This window comes from Mustelus asterias, chromosome 13 (assembly GCF_964213995.1).
Source record: "Mustelus asterias chromosome 13, sMusAst1.hap1.1, whole genome shotgun sequence".
NCBI lineage: Eukaryota > Metazoa > Chordata > Chondrichthyes > Carcharhiniformes > Triakidae > Mustelus > Mustelus asterias.
This window is the reverse complement of record NC_135813.1, coordinates 95,188,410-95,208,675: the sequence shown is the minus strand read 5'-3', so window position 1 is coordinate 95,208,675 and position 20,266 is coordinate 95,188,410. Positions and strand designations below refer to the sequence as shown.

At 44.0% G+C, this 20,266-nt stretch overlaps 1 protein-coding gene across 3 annotated transcripts in view; it reads right to left on the bottom strand.

The window, feature by feature from the left end:
• Positions 1-17,512: 17,512 nt before the first annotated feature.
• The window catches only part of LOC144502902 (coronin-1C-like), a 189,877-nt gene continuing 187,123 nt past the window's right edge, over positions 17,513-20,266 (bottom strand). For all 3 annotated transcript variants that reach the window (XM_078227313.1, XM_078227312.1, XM_078227314.1), the window contains one exon: positions 17,513-18,196. In XM_078227313.1, the coding sequence (XP_078083439.1) occupies positions 18,077-18,196 (120 nt within the window). In that variant the 3' untranslated portion in view covers positions 17,513-18,076. The remainder of the gene's footprint in view (positions 18,197-20,266) is intronic.

The window sequence follows — 20,266 nt, the reverse complement described above, 5'->3', positions numbered from 1 at the left end:
AAGAAGGGTAGGAAGGATAATCCGGGTAATTATAGCCGGTGAGCTTGACGTCCGTGGTGGGGAAGTTGTTGGAGATGATTCTTAGAGATAGGATGTATGCGCATTTAGAAAGGAATAAACTCATTAACGATAGTCAGCATGGTTTTGTGAGAGGGAGGTCATGCCTCACTAACCTGGTGGAGTTTTTTGAAGAAGTGACTAGAATGGTTGACAAGGGAAGGGCCATGGATGTCGTCTATATGGACTTTAATAAAGCGTTTGACAAAGTCCCTCATGGTAGGCTGGTGAAAAAGGTTGGATCTCATGGGATAAAGGGGGAGGTGGCTAGATGGGTGGAGAACTGGCTTGGTCACAGAAGACAGAGGGTGGGAGTGGAAGGGTCTTTTTCCGGCTGGATGCCTGTGACTAGTGGTGTTCCGCAGGGCTCTGTATTGGGACCTCTGCTGTTTGTGATTTATATAAACGATCTGGAGGAAGGTGTAACTGGGGTGATCAGTAAGTTTGCGGACGACACAAAAATGGCTGGACTTGCAGATAGTGAGGAACATTGTCAGAGGCTACAGAAGGATATAGATAGGCTGGAAATTTGGGCAAAGAAATGGCAGATGGAGTTCAATCCAGATAAATGCGAAGTGATGCATTTTGGTAGAACTAATGTAGGGGGGAGCTATACGATAAATGGCAGAACCATAAAGGGTGTAGATACGCAGAGGGACCTGGGTGTGCAAGTCCACAGATCCTTGAAGGTGACGTCACAGGTGGAGAAGGTAGTGAATAAGGCAATGGCATGCTTGCCTTTATAGGACGGGGCATAGAGTATAAAAGTTGGGGTCTGATGTTGCAGTTGGTTCGGCCGCATTTGGAATACTGCGCCCAGTTCTGGTCACCACACTACCAGAAGGACGTGGAAGCTTTAGAGAGAGTGCAGAGGAGGTTTACCAGGATGTTGCCTGGTATGAAAGGGTTTAGTTATGAGGAGAGATTGGGTAAACTGGGGTTGTTCTCACTGGAAAGACGGAGGATGAGGGGGTGACCTAATAGAGGTGTATAAAATTATGAAAGGCATAGATAGGGTGAACGGTGGGAAGCTTTTTCCCAGGTCGGTGGTGACATTCACGAGGGGTCATAGGTTCAAGGTGAAGGGGGGGAGGTTTAACACGGATATCAGAAGGACGTATTTTACACAGAGGGTGGTGGGGGCCTGGAATGCGCTGCTGGGCAAGGTGGTGGAGGTGGACACACTGGGAACGTTTAAGACTTATCTAGATAGCCACATGAACGGAGTGGGAATGGAGGGATACAAAAAAATGGTCTAGTTTGGACCAGGGAGCGGCGCGGGCTTGGAGGGCCGAAGGGCCTGTTCCTGTGCTGTATTGTTTTTTGTTCTTTGTTTGTTCTATGTTTAAGTATTGCTAAAGGTTAAGCTAATTCATTTGTTATAATTAAACTGAGCTTAATTATGTTTAGTTTAATAATGCTAAATGAAGTTTGTTGTGATAAAAACTTCTCAGTGTGTCAGTAGAATCATGATTGAGGTAAAACATCTTATTCTCACACTAAGTAGATTGTATGTTGGGGGTCTAATCTGGCTTCATAGATATATCTTGGGGTTTCTGATCTGGAGCCCGAACTCTACCAACATGTATAATCAACGACAGACAGATAAAGACCCACAGGCTTAACCACATAGTCCCATACCTTTTGCATCACAAATATACACACCCATTCTATTTTCCTCTCCCTCTTGTTTAGTTAGTTTCCCCTTTACATACATCACTATTCCTGGATAAAGAAATTACTCATTTCCTGATTGGATTTATTGATAACTTTCTTTTAATTATAACACCTTGTGTTGGATTTTGCCACAAATTGAAATATCAGTCCTTTATAATTTGGAGATCTCAAATGGGTCACCTCTCAGTTTATATAGTTTGCATGAAAACAGTCTAAGTCGGTTCAATCTTTCCCAATAGTTAAACCCCCTCTGTTCTAAATCTTACTTTCACCTTCTGTGTTTCTAGATCCTTTTTGTAATATGGAGACTTGTTCACAGTACTGTGTGCTCTAACCAAGGTTCTACATCAGTTTATTATTTATTTATTTATCACAAGTATCTTACATTTTACACACTGCATTGAAGTTACTGTGAAAATCCCCTAGTCGCCACACTCCGACGCCTGTTTGGGTCCATCGAGGGAGAATTTAGCATAGCCAATGCACTTAATCAGCACGTCTTTGGATTGTGGGAAGAAACCGGAGCACCCGGAGGAAATCCACACAGACACGGGGAGAATGTGCAGACTCCACACAGACAGTGACCCAAGCCGGGAATCGAACCCAGGTCCCTGGCGCTGTGAAGCAGCAGTGCTAACCACTGTGCTACCGTGCCGTTCTTAACATAACTTTAACATAAGTTTTACATAGCTTCTCTGTTTTTCAATTATATTCTACTTGAAATAAATACAGGTGTTTTGGTTGCATTTTCTATAGTCTGATCAACTTGCATTGGTAATTTTAATGATTTAGAAACATAGATAATAGGGGCAGGAGTAGGCCATTCAGCCCTTCGCACATCCTCCACCATTTATTATGATCATGGCTGATCATCCAATTCAATAAGCTCTTCCCATTTTCCCCGCATATCCTTTGATTCCTTTAGCCCCAAGAGCTATATCTAGCTCCTTCTTGAAAACATACAATGTTTTGGCCTCAACTGCTTCCTGTGGTAAAGAATTCCTCTGGGGGAAGAAATTTCTTCTCATCTCTGTCCTAAATGGTTTACCCCATATCCTCAGACTGGGAGCCATGGTTCTGGACTCCCCCACCATTGGGATCTTCCTTCTTGAATCTGTCCTATCATGTTCTGTTAGAATTTTATAGGTTTCTATGAGATCCCCCCCTCTCATTCTTCTAAACTCCAGTGAGTACAATCCTAACCGACTCAATCTCTCCTCATACGTCAGTTCTGCCATCTCAGGAATCAGTCTAGTAAACCTTTGCTGCACTCCCTCTATAGCAACAACAGGGGTGGCACGGTGGCACAGTGGTTAGCACTGCTGTTTCACAGCTCCAGGGACCTGGGTTCGATTCCCGGCTTGGGTCACTGTCTGTGTGGAGTTTGCACATTCTCCTCGTGTCTGCGTGGGTTTCCTCCGGGTGCTCCGGTTTCCTCCCACAGTCCAAAGGTGTGCAGATTAGGTTGATTGGCCATGCTAAAAATTGCCCTTAGTGTCCTGAGATGCGTAGGTTAGAGGGATTAGTGGGTGAATATGTAGGGATATGGGGATAGGGCCTGGGTGGGATTGTGGTCGGTGCAGACTCGATGGGCCGAATGACCTCTTTCTGTACTGAAGTGTTTCTATGATTCTTTCTATCCTTCCTCAGATAAGAGACCAGAACGGAACACAATATTCGGGGTGTGGTCTCACCAAGGCCCTCTATAACTGCATCATTTTATTTTTTACGTAGGATCTTGTTGAAAGTCTTCCGAAAATCCAAATAAACCACATCCACTGGCTCCCCCTCATCAACTCTACGAGTTACATTCTCAAAGAATTCCAGTAGATTTGTTAAGCATGGTTTCCTTTCATAAATCCATGCTGACTCTGTCCAATCCTGCCACTGTTTCCCAAGTGCTCTGCTATTAAATCTTTTATAAAAACTCTAGGATTTTCCCCACTACTGACAAATGGTTGACTGGCAGATAATTAATTGCTTTCTCTCTACCTCTCTTTTTAACCAGTTGGGTTACATTAGCTTCCTTCCAATCTGTAGGAATGGTTCCAGAGTCTATAGAATCTTGGAAGATGACCACCAACGCATCCATGATTTCTAGGGTCACTTCCTTAAGTACTCTGGGATGTAGATTCTCAGGCCCTGGAGATTTATCCACCTTCAATCCCATGCGTTTCCCCTAAAACATTTCCCTACCAATACTGATTTCCTTTAGTTCCACCCTTTCACTAAACCCTGTGCCCCACAACATTTCTGGTAACTTATTTGTGTCCTCCTTTGTGATGACAGAACCAAAGTATGTATTTAGTTGCTCAGCCATTTCTTTGTTCCCCATTATAAATTCCCCTATTTCTGACTGTAAGGGACCCACATTTGTCTTCACCAATCTTTTCTCTTCACATTCCTAAAGAAGCTTTTACAGAGCCAACCATGGCGCAATAAATTTGGCTGTTGCTACCTTCTCCTGAGAGATCATCCCTTCTAACAGTATCCAAAGCTGTTGCCTCTGGTCTGCCAGCTAGAACGGGCTTACAGATGGAATCTGCCTCCTGTTCCCACAGAATATCAATAATATCATTCTTTCCGTCTGAAGATTCTCTCAGTATATTTGGCTGTTTGTCCCCTTGGTTTCTGCTAGTTCTCAGATTAACATATGTATGTCTTCCCTGGATGGTGCAAGCGTTTACCCCAAGGTGTTTCTATTAGCAGGATGATGTATTCTTTTGCTCTGTTGACAATTGCTCATCTCTTTATTGGGATTCACATCCTGTGAAAATACTTTGGAGCTGCTGGCACATGCATGACGCTGGAAAGCACCCATATTCTACCTCGGGGGCTTTTAGCTGATCTCAGTGTGGTAACAACACGGCACTTGGTCTGTTACACAACCTAATAATAAACCAACCTCAGTGAAATGAGAAGATAATTTAGCAACTTCTTCGTTAGTGTAGAGGTCAGTATCCCCACTTGTCACGTGGAAGACCGGGGTTCAAGTCCCCGATGGGGAGCTGCCAGGTTCCACGACAGCGCAGCAGCAGTGTCTGCTTGTAGGCGGCACAGTGTCACAGTTGTTAGCACTGCTGCCTCACAATGCCTGGGCGCAATTCCATCCTCGTGTGGAGTTTGCACATTCTCCCCGTGTCTGCTTGGGTTTCTTCCGGGTGCTCCGGTTTTCTCCCACGGTCCAAAGATGTGCGGATTAGGTTGATTGGCCTTGAAAAATTAACTCTAGTGTCAGGGGGATTAGCAGGGTAAATATGAGGTGTTACGGGAATAGGATCTGGGTGGGATTGTGGTTGGTGCAGACTCGATGGGCCGAATGGCCTCCTTCTGCACTGTAGGGATTCTATGATAATGTGTTTTTTTGGTGAGGGTGTCGGTTCAAAGACTAGGTCTGCCCATCCATTGCCATTTTGATGATCAGGTCTCATTAAATGTTATAGGTAAGTTGTAGAGGAGTTTCCAGTATTGGCGGGCAACTCACTGATTTGGAACACTGAAGTTCTGGTAAACTCGGTGCCTGTTTATCAGCTGTGGCTCAGCGTCTGTTCACCTGTCTCCAAGTCAGAAGGTCCTAAATAATATGTATTTCTCAACCGTTCTAAATGTAATAAGCAAAGATTTGATTTGGAGAGGAGAAGGGAAAGAGTAAGGGGATTATGAGGAAAACAAAGCAATTGCTAAAAATGTTTTCTTCTCATGGGAGCAGTATGTGGGTTTGGAAAGCCTAAAGTAATGCTCCGAAGGCGAAAGAAGTGCTCCAACCTCTGGGGTAACACTGTTAGCGCATCCTTTTTGAATCCACTTGCAATGCCATTGCACAGATATTAAAGGAAGCTACCTTCTAATTGCCCACTGTCGCTATTGGTGAGATCTGAGAGATATTCCACTTCTGTCCTCTCTGCAGACCGTCCTTTGAGATTTGTCTAGGGTGGATATCACAGCAGGACACATTGCATGATCATCGTTAACGCAAGTAGAGATAATGCCAGCCCAATGACAGAACATTACGAAGCGACTTGTTAAAGCGAAGGCCAATCTAAAGTTGAATGACAGCAGCCAGAGCTGTGCGCTGCTGTCTTTCACAGCTCATGGTGCTGGAACCGGGCTCTTCACCACTTCCACCTGGCTGAAGATCAGCAGCACGATGACTCACTCAACCGACAACTTGTCCGAGTGCAGGTTTCCTGTGAAGCATCAAACTTCCTCAAGTCCAACTTTTTCTTGCAGCTGAGCTGAACGTGTGAAATGGCTCTGCAAGACACAGCTACTCTGTTTCAGTCATTTATACTCCGCCTAAATTTATATATTCTCAATCTTTACTGAAGAAGCAAACACACTTCACCGGCCACAATCCCACCCAGGCCCTAGCCCCATATCCCTACATATTTACCCACTAATCCCTCTAAACTACGCATCCCGGGACACTAAGGGGCAATTTTTAGCATGGGCAACCCTAATAGAGGTTTATCAATGGAGCAGATTAGAAATTGTTTAAGAGACTGGGGACCCAAAGTGAAGAGTTGGGAATGTCATTATAGGTGCAGCAGAGTGAGTTCAGAGGTTGGAGTTGCAGCGTGCTGTTTAGGCAGAGTCGTGAGTTTTAACCTGCTCCTAAACTGAAAATCTGACTCTGACATTAAATTTCTCTGCCAACCTCCTAAATCACTCAGCAAGTTCCGCTTCTCATTTTTTTTCAGTTTGTGCCAGGCACTTATTTCAACTACATCCAATTTCTCAGTATCACGTCAGCTCACAGTTCTCAAAGCCTCATTCGACCCAATACTGCAGGACAATTTACACCAAAGGTCCCTACCCTGGCCCTCACACGTCGACATGCGGTGCTTCTGTCGTGGACAGCTTTCTCTAATGAGTTACATGATCCCCAGCATCATAGAATCCCTACAGTGCAGAAAGAGGCCATTCAGCCCATCGAGTCTGCACTGACCACCATCCCACCCAAGCCCTATTCCCACAACTCCTCGTACTTACCTTGCTAATCCCCTTGACACTAGGGTTAGTTCAGCATGGCCAATCAACCTAACCAGCACATCTTTGGAGTGTGGGAGGAAACCGGAGCACCCGGAGGAAGCCCACGCAGACACGGGGAGAACGTGCAGACTGCACACAGCCAGTGATCTAAGGCTGGAATTGAACCCAGGTCCCTGGCACTGTGAGGCAGCAGTGCTAACCACTGCGCTGCCGTGCCGCCCCCCACTGTGCCACCATGCCGCCCTCCCACTGTGCCACTGTGCTCCCCCACTGTGCCACCATGCCGCCCTCCCACTGTGCCACTGTGCTCCCCCACCGTGCCACCATGCCTCCCCCTCCCCACTGTGCCGCCCCAAGTCATCTCAACCACAAAACAAAATCTACCCCACTCTCCTCTCCTCTGTCCTGCTTCCCATCACAACATTGCTTCCTCTCATTAACCTGCACGACAGCCCTTTTATTTTGACCATTGACACCTATTCCTACCAGAAATCTTTCATTCCTACTGATGGTCGTCAGATTCACATTCTTACTTAATTGGTCTGCCAACCTGAATAAATGCACAGCTAACTTGGCCATTCACCGCCAGGTCACATTTGACCTCCTCAAGCAAACGTTGTTTCCCTCAGCAATTACATCCTCTCACTGGACTGCAATCACCTCACAAAATAAGGCTGATGCGAGAGTTCTCTTCTCTGATTACCTTCCTCCTTCAATGATCACTTGCAACATTAAGTGTGAGGAGTTCTTGGAATCTGCCATCGAAACTGAAGGCACCTGTCCGAAAGATGTGCTGGTTTGGTGCACTGGCCATGCTAATTTCTCCCTTAGTGTACCCGAACAGGCGTGTGGCGACTAGGGGATTTTCACAATAACTTTATTGCAGTGTTAATGTAAGCCTACTTGTGACACTAATAAATAAACTTGAAACTTCATCTAAGCCACATCCAATCCCACTGCTTCCGGACCTCTCTGTCCTGGAATCCACTTTTGTTACATCTTCTCTGTTTTCCACCCCCACTACTCACCATCCCACCAGACCCATCTCCATGAAGCCTATGCCCTCGATCCAGCTCCTGGGCACCCAACTATTATTCCTTGGGCCAACTGTTTCCTGCTTCTTTGGACAGACACTTTCTTCAAAAATGGCCATCACACTGCTTCTCAAACATATCCTCAACGCTTCCTTCATCTTCAACTAAACCCACTGGCTATCCTCCCATTCCTTTTCAAAATTAAACTAGTTACCACACAGCTCAATTCTCACCTCACCCAGTCTATCCATGATAGGCTGATTTGCACCGTAGCTACAAGCATCGAGGTGGCATCATTTACTATTCCAGATAGGAAAACTGCAACCGTAACATTTCTTGTCCATCCATATCTCTCCATAGCTTTGGACCCAATTGACTAGGCCATCTCCCATCTCTTTATCATGGTCGGCCTTATGATTTCACTCATATGGACCACAAGGTGGTTGTATCGTTGTGTGGTCAGGCTCCAGGCAAGGGTTTTTAGGAATTATCCATTCTTCCTAAGTATGCTGCTCGACCGTGTAGTTTCTCAAAGCCAATGACTCTTTATTTACAGCAGGAAAGGTCCCATGGAGATCTCTTACTATTCAATCACGTGATCTGGCATGGTAGCATCATTACATCAGCATGTATGCTTCTGATATTAACCTTCACTCGATATCTTCCTCCAAGTCTTTATCCCCATCATATTTACATCCTCCTACAGCTCCCCACTTCTCAGGCTTCAGAATTTTTTTTATTAATTCACGGGGTATGGGTGTTGCTGGCTAGACCAGCATTTATTTCCATCCCTAATTTCCCTTGAAGTTGATACTGAGCTCAGGAGGATGTTTCAGGATTTTGACCCAGTGACAGTAAAGGAACTGCGATATAGTTCCAAGTCAGGATGGTGAATGTCTTGGAGAGGACCTTCCAGGCGGTGATGTTCCCAGGTATCTGCAGCCCTCGGCCTTCTAGATGGTAGTGGTTGTGGGTTTGGAAGGTGCTTTTATGAAGTTTTGGTGAGTTCCTACAGTGCATTTTGTAGATGGTACACACTTCTGTCACTGTGCGTCGGTGGTGGAGCAGGTGGATATTTGTGGATGTGGTGCCAATCAAGGGGGCTACTTTGTTCTGGATGGTGTCAAGCTTCTTGAGTGTTGTTGGAGCTGCACCCATCCCAGGCACATGAGGTGCATTGACCAATCTCTCTAATCACACCCTGATCACCTTTTGAGGTCAAGGGTATTTTGTATTTTGTCGTTCTGAGTATTTTTCTCCTGGGTGGTTGGAAAGCTTGTAGCAAACCCAGCAAGAGAATATCGTCTGGAAGAATGGCCAGACTAATCCCCATTAATCTGATACTCCAGCACCTCACAGTCATTGATGGCTGACTAGTCTTCAACAAGAGGACAGGCATACCGGGATTGCTTCAGTTTGATCATCTTCAAAGACTTCACCAAGACCATCTAGGAATAACCAAATGTTGTGTGCAAGAGCATTTTAATCAGTCTGATAGCTAGACATTACTCGCTCCAGAGAAGAAATGATTTCTAACTCTCTTGTGCCGTGAGCAGCCAAGAACAAAGCCCAAACCCTATAACATCACAAGCGAGTAGTAAGTTTTTCTTTTGCTTTGATTTATTATTGTCACATGTATTAACATACAGTGAAAAGTATTGTTTCTTGCGCGCTATACAGAAAAAACATACCGTTCATAGAGAAGGAAATAAGAGAGTGCAAAATGTAATGTTACAGTCACAGCTAGGGTGTAGAGAAAGATCAACTTAATGCAAGGTAAGTCCATTCAAAAGTCTGATGGCAGCAGGGAAGAAGCTGTTCTTGAGTCGGTTGGTACGTAACCCCAGACTTTTGTATCTTTTTCCCGAAGGAAGAAGGTGGAAGAGAGAATGTCCGGGGTGTGTGGGGTCCTTAATTATGCTGGCAGCTTTGCTGAGGCAGCAGGAAGTGTAGACAGAGTCAATGGATGGGAGGCTGGTTTGCATGATGGATTGGGCTGCATTCACGACCTTTTGTAGTTCCTTGCGGTCATGGGCAAAGCAGGAGCCATACCAAGCTGTGATACAACCAGAAAGAATGCTTTCTATGGTGCATCTGTAAAAGGTGGTGAGAGTCGTAGCTGACATGTCAAATTTCCTTAGTCTTCTGAGAAAGTAGAGGCGTTGGTGGGCTTCCTTGACTATAGCGTTGGCATGGGGGGACCAGGACAGATTGTTGGTGATCTGGACACCTAAAAACTTAAAGCTCTCGACCCTTTCTACTTCATTCCCGTTGATGTAGACAGGGGCCTGTTCTCCTTTACGTTTCCTGAAGTTGATGACAATCTCCTTTGTTTTGTTGACATTGAGGGAGAGATTATTGTTGCCGCACCAATTCACCAGATTCTCCATCTCATTCCTGTTCTCTGTCTCATCATTGTTTGAGATCATCTTCTTCATCATCAGGATTTTAGCTGTAAACCCAAGTTTCCATTGGCTTCCTCTCCAAGGATATTGAGGGTCTGCTGTTATCGCCTTATGATACCCTGGTCTGGCTGAATCCTGGGCGAGATTGGTTCTGGAGTTTTTCAATGATTGTGCCTTCCTTCTGTTGGTCTCAGACCCATAATCTCTCCCTGGGCTTCAGCACTGGTAACTCATGTGCTCTATGTCCATGATTCAAATTCTGATTTCTCTGTTCTTTCTCATGCTGTTTCACCCTCTCGTAGCTCATGATGTTAAAGGGTTTGAGCTTTTGTTCCGGGCTGCTTACCGCACAAAATCACTGTCTGCGTTCAATTTTTTGGGGGTTAATTTATGGATGAGTCTTTCTGTCTGAACCAGCATTTATTGCCCATCACCCGCCAGAAGGTGATGGTGAACTGTCTTAGGAACATAGGAGAAGTCGGCCATTCAACCCTTCAAACCTGCTTCACCATTCAATATGATCATGGCTGATCATCGACTTCAATGCCTCTGCTGCCCCCCACGACCCCCATCTCCTTTTACACCATTGGCATTTAGAAATGTCAATCTCTGCTTTAAACACACTCAATGACTCAACTTCCACAGCCCTGTGGGGTAGAGAATTCCCAAGATTTACAGCCCTCCTTGCAAAGCAAATTCTCATCTTAATGTCAAGATGCTTCCCCCTTACTTTAAAGGTGTGTCCCCAGTTCTAGACTTCCCCCATCAGGGGAAAGATCTACCCTGTCTATCCCTTTAAATATCTTGTAAGCTTTATTCAGATTACCTCTCATTCTTTGAAAGTCTAAAATTTGGGCCCCGTTTCCTCAATCTCATAGGACAGTTCTGCCATCCCAGGAACAAGTCTAGAGATCTTTTGTTACATTCCATCTATGGCAATGATATCCTTCCTCAGGTAAAAGGACCAAAACTGCACACATCCATGCCGGGTGAGGTCTAACCAAGTGTATTTACAATTGAAGCAAGATTTCACTACTCCTGTACTCAAACCCTCTCGCAATAAAGGCCAAAGAACCATTAGCCTTCCTAATTGCCTGTTGCACCTGCATGTTAGCCTTCAGTGACTATTTACAAGGTTCTTTTGTACATTTACACTTTCTAACATTTTACCGTTTAAGAAGTAATCCGCACATCTATCCCTCCTACCAAAGTGGATCATTGAACTACACCTACATGTGGTGTAGGTACATCCACACTACTGTTAGGGAGTTCCAGGATTTTGACCCAGCGACACAGATGGAACAGCGATATACTTCCAATTCAGGATGGTGTATGGCTTGGAGGGGAACCTCCAGGTGGTGGTGTTCCCATGCATCTGCTGCCCTTGTTCTTCTAGATAGTAGCAGCCATGGGTTTAGAAGGTGCTGTCTAAGGAGCTGGTGAGTTTATGCAGTGCATCTTGTAGATGGTACACATTGCTGCCACTGTGCATCCATTGTAAGTAAAGTACTGTTGGCTAGTTTGGCAAGGCACTGATCCACTGAAGTGATTGAGTGGGTCACCCTCTCCATGATGTGTTAGGTGAGTGAAATCCATGCAGTTTCTTGTGGAGCTAATTGACTTTAGGACTGTAACCATTCCTGTTGATGTCGTGATTGATGCATTACCCCTTGCAGCTGGATCTTTTAAATGTCACCCTTGACTTTATACATGTGTGAGAGGGGGATGTTTCTCAGTGTAAAGAGGCAAATTGGTTTAGGCAGCCGGTTGTGGGTAATATGGTTCTTGGTCTTTAACTTCCCTAATCCTGTGAACAACTTTGGAAATTAATTTTGACATGTACTGCTGTAGCTCACATCAGCCACTTTATACCTTTTCAAGTTTGTGTGTGTGTAGAAGGGAGTACAGAAACCCGTAGGATTTTGAAGATTATTAAAACAAAGTAGACGAGAACAGGGATCAGTGTGCCTTATACATACCATAAGGAATGTGCCTTCCTGCTCAGTAAAGAGTACACTTGATTTTGAATGACACAGAGGTTAGAGGACTCCCTGGTTTTTATATTCCAGCTCTGCCTTTCACTTTTAAAGTTGACCCTCAAGGACCTTGTCACTTGATTAAGGGTTGCAATGTAATCTGTTTGCGCCGTTTGACTTCACAATGATAAATCAGAAACTCCTGCTCCGGTCTCCATGCGGTGCCCATTCATTTTGAGTTTAATACTCCAAGACTTGATATTCAGTATTATTTACATCCCCCAGGAGGGTTAGTTCCTCTGCTCGATTCTTTCACTTCCTGTATGTAGCCCTGTTTTAAATTTTCTCCCTCTTTTTACAGGTTGTCAGTTTTTGCGAGTGAACGGTTTTGATCTATTTTCCACGGCTGTGGCACTTTGACCCACACCATAATGGACATTCTTTGAATTTGTGTTGGTTCCAGACATTTTAAAATGGCAGTTGGCACACTTTTGTTTTGTTTGCCCCTCTTTCACAGCCTCCATGCGACCTTCTACTCAAACAAACCACCAGATTCTGTTTGCCTCACAATCTGCACTGTTTTCACTAATGTTAAACTCTCGTCTCTGAAGAGATCTGATAATGCTTCAGCTAGAACCCCGACTATGATTCTGTCACATATCAGCTCATCCTTTGAGATTCCATAACTGCAGTTCCTTGCCAACCTATAGATTTAATCATCAACGGTCTTTATGCTTTCACCTGGCTTTGCTGACTTAGATTTTTCTATTATCAAATTGTGACTAATGCTGAAAGCTTGCAGGACTTCTTCATAAGAAGTTGAAGTCTTATCCGCCTTGCTATCACATCATCAGTCACAGAGCTTACTGCATAATATAGTGTGCTGACCATGAAGCAGGTCCATACTTTATGAACTTCTTTCTTCAGTTATCCCAGCTCTGGGCCTGCTTTCTGCACTCTGAAATGATTCTGGGAGTGATAGTGTGGATTCTATGCTTCTGTTAAGCTCTGGCATTGCTCACTGCTGCCCGTCCCTGGCTCTGTGTCTCGGCTTATATCTGCTGCTCCTGACAGGTTGGTGAGTCTTAATTTTTTCTTTGTCCTTACTTCATGGGTCTCTTTCTTGCCAGCCCTGTACCTTCCTTTCAAGGCTTGTTGGATCTCGCAAACACTGCCACCATGTTTTATTATGCAGATGAGATCCGGATGAGGATTTTTTGGGAAATGTCTATCCTCCCAAAGTATGCTGCTCAAGTTTGGAACTTCTAAAAAAAAAACCATTACTCTTCACTTACAGCAGGCATTTACACACCTGGACCTCAACACGAGGTTAGAGCTTCTCCTCCTTCCAGATCAGTCATTCTGCTCAATGATGTGATCTGACATTGTCAACATCATGTATGTTCTTGATGTTAACCCTTTACTCCACAGTAGCCAGTATATACACTGGAATGCCTTTCCCTTCTGCAATCACCTCCAGATTGATAGAGTTCCATCTCTGATCCCCTCCTAATTTTCATCTGTATGCTAACACTTACTATGACCCACATAAGCATAAAATCACGTGAGCGTCCCCAGCTGTACCTCTCCCGACCTACTTAACTCCACTCTGCGATACAAATGAATGATCAGTTTTCCTAACATGACATTGGCAAAACCTTTAACTATTGCGCTCATGTAGAAACTGACTAAATTGTACCCATATTCCAAGTTGGATATGACTGCTGGCCTGAGCTGACCTTCAAACATTACATTATATCCATCATCAAGAGCGCTCATTTCCACCTGCGTAACATTCTTGCCACCCCTTTCTTGCCTCGGTGTCATTGCTGGTCAAACTGTCACCTCAAAGCTTTTTGAGCTTGGATGCGAATTACACTGAAATTCTTCTTAGCTATCTCCCAAACTACAATCAACAAAGATCTCCACCACCCACATTCAATCCTCCTCTCCATCACACTCACCTACCATTCCTTATCCTCAAGAATCGCGGTGGGCTCTTGTCTCAGATAAATTTACACCAAAATCCTCATTTTCCAAATCCCTCCATGGCCTTGCTCCACCCAAACTCTGCAACATCCTCAGTCCCCATCTTCATGATTCAGAAACTGATCTAGTTTCCTCACCCTACCTTTGGATTGGTTTTGTACACAATTTCTCCTTCATCCCTTCTGCCTGACCAGTTAGCTCACTCAAACGTTCCCAAAATCTAGCTGTGGAATACGTCACCGGCCAATCCCCTCATATCTTCTTATTGTCCACTCCCATGAAACATCTTAGGACAGAAAGGCACAAAATATTGGAAGTGCGGCTGATAAGATGCACTATTTAAATAAGCACCTTGGATTTAAATACCCCGCGATTGATAGGTTAGAAACTAAATATTTATTTGCAGGCAAAGAGCTTTCTAAATAAACATATTCCATGAGATAAATGTCAAATTCACAACTGTCCCATTTAACATTGATGCACAAGGTTAAAATGCGATTTGTTAACATGAGGAGCGGAGAGGTTGTTTCTACTGGCAGTCGAGGAATTTTTCATTCTTTCACGGGATGTAGGCATCACTGGCTAGGCCAGCATTCACTGCCATCCATAATTCACCCTGAAGTAGTGGTGGTGAACTACCTTCTTGAGCCACAGCAGTCCATGTAGTGCAGGTACACCCACAGTGCTGTTAGGGAGTACCAGGACTTTGACCCCGCAACAGTGAAGGATTTAGCTCCAAGTCAGGAGGTTGGGTGGCTTAGAGGGGATCTTGCAGGTGACAGCATTCCCATGCATCTGCTGCCCTTGTCCTTCTTGTTGGTAGAGGTTGCTACTTGGAAGGTGCTGTCGAATGAGCCTTGGCGAGTTGCTGCAGTGTATCTTGTAGATTGTACACATTGCTGCCACTGTTCAACAATGGTGGTACAAATTAAAGGTGGTGGATTGGGTACCAATCAAGTAGGCTGCTTTGTCCTGGATGGTGTCGAGTTTCAAATGTTATTGGAACTGCATTCATCCAGGCATTAAATGTCATGGGGAGATGGTTGGATTCACTCTTGTTGGAGATGGTCATTGCCTGACAGTTCTCTGGCACAAATGTAACTTGCCACTTATCAGCCCAAGCCTGAATGTTGTGAAAGTCCTGCTACATATGGACACTGACTGCTTCAGTATTTAAGGAGTCAAGTTACTGAACATGGTGCAATCCGCGAACATTCCCACTTCTGACTTTACAATGGTGAGAAGGTTATTAATGAAGCGTTTGAAGATGGTTGGGCCTTGAGCATTCCTGAGGACCTCCCAGGACTGAGATGATTGATCAACAACAGCAACCAACTTCCTTTGTGCTAGGTATGATTCCAACCAGTGGGGAGATTTCCCCCCCACTCACTGTCTCCAGTTTTGCTCGGGCTTTTTAATGCCACACTTGGTCAAATGCTGCCTGATGTCAAGAACAGTCACTTGCACCTCACCTCGAGTTCAGCTCTTTTGTCCATGTTTGGACCAAGGCTGTAACAAGTTCAGGCGCCGAATAGCCCTGGTGAAACCCAAACTGAGCATCAGTAAGCAAGTACAGAAAATACTGGCGAACCTCAGGAGGTGATAGCCTCACACTATTTGTAACTCCCACAGTTGCGTGGACCTGCAGAGTTTCACTGGCTGTCTTGTCTGGAGACAATACACATCTTTTTAGCCTGTCTTGATGCTCTCTCCACTCCCATTGTTTTGTTTCTTAAAGACTTGATTAGTTGTAAGTATTTGCATTCCAACCATTATTCATGTAAATTGAGTCTGTGTCTTTATAAGCTCTGTTTGTGAACAGAATTCCCACTCACCTGAAAGAAGGGGCCTAGAGCTTCGAAAGCTTGTGTGGCTTTTGCTACCAAATAAACCTGTTGGACTTTAACCTGGTGTTGTTAAACTTCTTACTGTGTGAACCTCAGGAGGTCAGAGAGCATCTGTGGAGAGAGAACAGAGCCAATGCTGAGTGTCAGGATCCTGACTTGAAACGTTGGCTCTATTTTCTCTCCACAGATGCTGTCAGACCTGCTGAGATTTGGCAGCATTTTCTGTTTTTGTTTCAGATTCCAGCATCCGCAGTATTTTGCTTTCATACCAGTGAGCAAGTTACTATTGAGTAAGGACTGCTAATGTTGTCAGAGCCTTGGCCTTTGTAGTATCCAGTGCCTTCACACATTTCTTGATATCACGTAGAGTGAACTGAATTGACATCTGTGATGCTGGGCCCTCAGAAGGCCGAGATGGATTACGGTTCACAGAAGCTTTTAAAAGTAATAAACTGGATGGATCTCTGATGGTCAGTGTGTTATTGAGCCACTGACTAAAGGGGACAACAGGAGTGACTCAGTGTTGGGTTAGTGTCCACGGCTACATAGTTGCTAAGCACACAATGATAGATTATAGCATCCTGAAGACGGCTGCAAACACATATCTTTTGCACTGTTGTGCTCAGCTCCCCTATTTGTGGAACCTCCTCCTCCTTCAGCTAGTAGTTTAATTGCCCACCACCATTCACAACTGGATGTGGCAGGGCTGAGATCTGAATCGTTGGTTGCTGGATCACTTTGCTTGGTTTGTTACATGCAGTTTATGCTGTCCGGCATGCAAGTAGTCCAGTGTAGCTTCACCAGGCTGACGCATCTCATTTTGTTAGTATGCCTGGTGCTGCTCCTGGCATGCCTTCTTGCAGTCTCCATTTTACCAGAGTGGATTCCCTGGCTTGGTGGTAACAGTAGAGTGGGGACTGTGCTAAGCTAAGAGGTTATAGATTGTGGTTGTATACAATCTTGCTGGCTCACAGCACCTCATGGCTGCCTGATTTTGAGTTGCTAGATTGTTAGAAATCTATCCTATTTAGCATGGTGGTTGTGCCACACAACAAAACAGATGGTATCCTCAGTGTGAAGATGGGACTTTGCCTCCACAAGGCTGTGTGGCTCACAGAAGCTTTTAAAAGTAATAAACTAGATGGATCTCTGATGGTCAGTGTGTTATTGAGCCACTGACTAAAGGGGACAACATAGTTGCTGAGCACACAATGATAGATTATAGCATCCTTGTGTCAGAAAGAGGAAAATCAGCCATGATTCCTGCTCGCAGTTCTGGGAAATGCTTGTGAGAACTTGCAACAAGGACAGTTTTAGGCTCAGCTTTGATGCCTTCCAGTGTTTGTCAAGTAGTTTCCTGACACTAATTCACTAGGCAAGCACAAAGAGCCTCCGCCTGGGCAAAATGCTGGTTTGAGGGAGTCTGCACCTGGGAGTGAGAGAAATAGGTGGAATAAACAAAACCAAATGCAAGTGTTTACTAAAGAGTTCCTCTTTTTTTTGAGAAGTTAAAATAAAAATCACAAACACCAGAGTAATTTTATAATCAATGTTTTATCTTTGTAACTGGAAGTATATTTAATGACAGATCACCATTCTTTGCTCTATAAGAGCTGAACCCATTACGTGTTCTTCAATGGTGCTGGTGCACTTGTACATGGAATGTGTAGTCACTTTAAAAACAGGTACCTGACAGACGAGAGACAGACAAGCCCGTATAACCTGGAAATCACTCTAGCATTAGAGTAGAGCACACCTTTATATATGCATAGGACTTGGAGTTAAGAATAAAAAATTTAATACTTATATTTTTCAAGGTGGGAAAGCGTGGAGGATGAGAGAGACAATTGTCGCCTCTTTGTTAAAAATCCAGAAAATAAATTCTATTTTTTTTTCAAAAAAAAAGTGTACTGTATTTCCAAATTGTAACAAAGTTAGTCTGGTGAGAAAGGAGATAGAGGAGGATAATTTGATACTGGAATGCTGAAGGGTGCTTCCACCAATGGCAGGGTAGCGAGGGTCGGAGTTTTGGTGACTGGAGGATTCCAGATAATCCACACCAGATAATTGTACCCCCATAATTAAGCATATTACAGGCTTCAGATAGCAATCTTGGCCATCTGATTCTCGAGGTTGGCAATGCGCTCATCTTGACTGGCGATGGTGGCCTTCAGAGTTTTAATCTCTTGCAACAACTCATCCAACTTGGATTCAGAATTCTGAAAAAAAAAGACAAAAGTATTTATCCTCAATTTTTCAGCAGGGTTGGAATTTGCTCAATGTAGACGCTTAGACAATCTTTCTCCACATGCCAGTTCTGGAGACAGGCGGTGGAGGACTGGAGTGTATATTTGGGTGGAGGTAAAAAAAATGAGGTGCAAATAATGGAATATGAAAATAAGTTACAATGGATATCAAAGCCAACGGCAAAAGCTTTAATAAACGTGGAGAAATCTGAATGGAAATGTCTCCACCATTCAAGGTGGAGACAGGCCAGGCACCAACAGAAAAGAATTAACTTATCAGAGGAGTACTTTGCATTGGTATTCAGTGGCAGATGTAGGCAAGCAGCAAGAGAACCTAAGAAAACATCAAAAGGGCAGAACTTGAACTGACTGAATTTAAGTTACAAAATGTAATGAAGCAAATAATAGCACTTAAGATGGGTAAATCTCCAGCATCTTTTAGTTTTCTTCGTAGGATATTAAGATAAGTAGGTCAGGAAATGTAAATACATTACTCTATTTTCCAAGCTCTGTAGACTTAGGAATTGTACCTTTGGATCCCAAAATTTCAAATATCATTTCATTGTTCAAAAGGGGAGGGAGAAACCAGGTATTATAGGCTTGTCTGTAGGACTGTTGATGGAATCTATCAAAGAAAGTGATTGAGTGCTTGGAAGCACATTAGCTGTTTGAAGACAGTGGGAAGGGTAGGTCAGGTCGGACTAATCTAGTTGCATTTTTTAGGCAAAAATGATGGATAAGTGTATACTTATAGACCGGGTTTATAAGGACTTTTCAGGAGGCTCTGATAAGGTTCAAAGCAAGAGATTAGCAAAATTAAAAGGGTATCCTTCATATGTAGACTGGAAATGCATTGAGAAGTAACAGAGGGGAAACTTGGGTAGTTGTCCATCAGGATGTAACAAGCGCTATTCCCCTGGGATCTGTAACTGGGATCTCAGCTTTTTACTATACACACACTAATGATTGGTGAACAGTTTTATATACAAAGATAATTGAAAAAATATGTTAAACTAAAGACTTGTCTGTTCAGATGGTTATGAAGTCGTCCCAATGCACCATCTGAAGAGTAGGTGGTGGTGGGGTTCCCCTGTGTCTTGGCAAATGATGATCCCTCAATCAACACCAGCAAAACAGAGTATTTAATCTCACTGCTTTATGTGGGTGCAGATTGACAGCCATATTGGTCTAAACAACAACTACTGATTACCTTCAAAGCAAATCACCAATTGTGAAGTTGAGTTCAGCATTCTGGAGGATGAGAATGGCACTATAGAAATGCATTTTTATTTCCTACCAGTGGTGTAATCTTCATCTAAAAATTCAGTCATTTTAATTACCTTCCACTTTCCTTCAGCCAAGGACTTGGGTCAGTCGCTACCCTGTGATAGCCTTGCATTGACAGTCCCAATTCACATTCGTAATTCTACTTTAATGGGGACAAGCTTCACATTTTTCCAAAGTGATTGAATGGGGTCACCACTGCATTAGTGTGTCTATGACTCCACTCCGGGAAACGGGCCACCCAGTCAGCAGGTTAAAGGCTAAACATCAAAACGAGTTAATTCATCTCGATGCTCTTTGTGGAATCTTGCTGTGTGCAAAAATGGCTGCCAGTTTCCTAACAGCCACAAGGTAGCTCATAATGTGAAGTACATTCGGAGAAACACCAATCTTCTCAGTGTTTATTCACAGCATACAGCAAGCAGTATTTTTAAATTTAAATAATGCAGCAATGGATTGCATGGAAGATGTTCGGTAGAAGTAATCAGCCTCTGCGGTTTGGGCCCAAACTTTGGGAGTTTCACAATTGTTGATTTATGGTACAGAGGACAAGATATTATCAGAACAGAAACCTGCAGCTTTGCAAGGACTAGTTGGACATGAAAGTGAAATGAAACATTGCTTGAACTAGGAACACCTGTTTCAGTTATCTGGTTTGGAGGGAAGCTAGTTTGAAGTTCCAGTTTCTGGTCTTGTTTGAGGACAAGTGCGGCTTTCGGAATTGAATAATACTTCTGCCAAACCAGTGATAAAGATTTA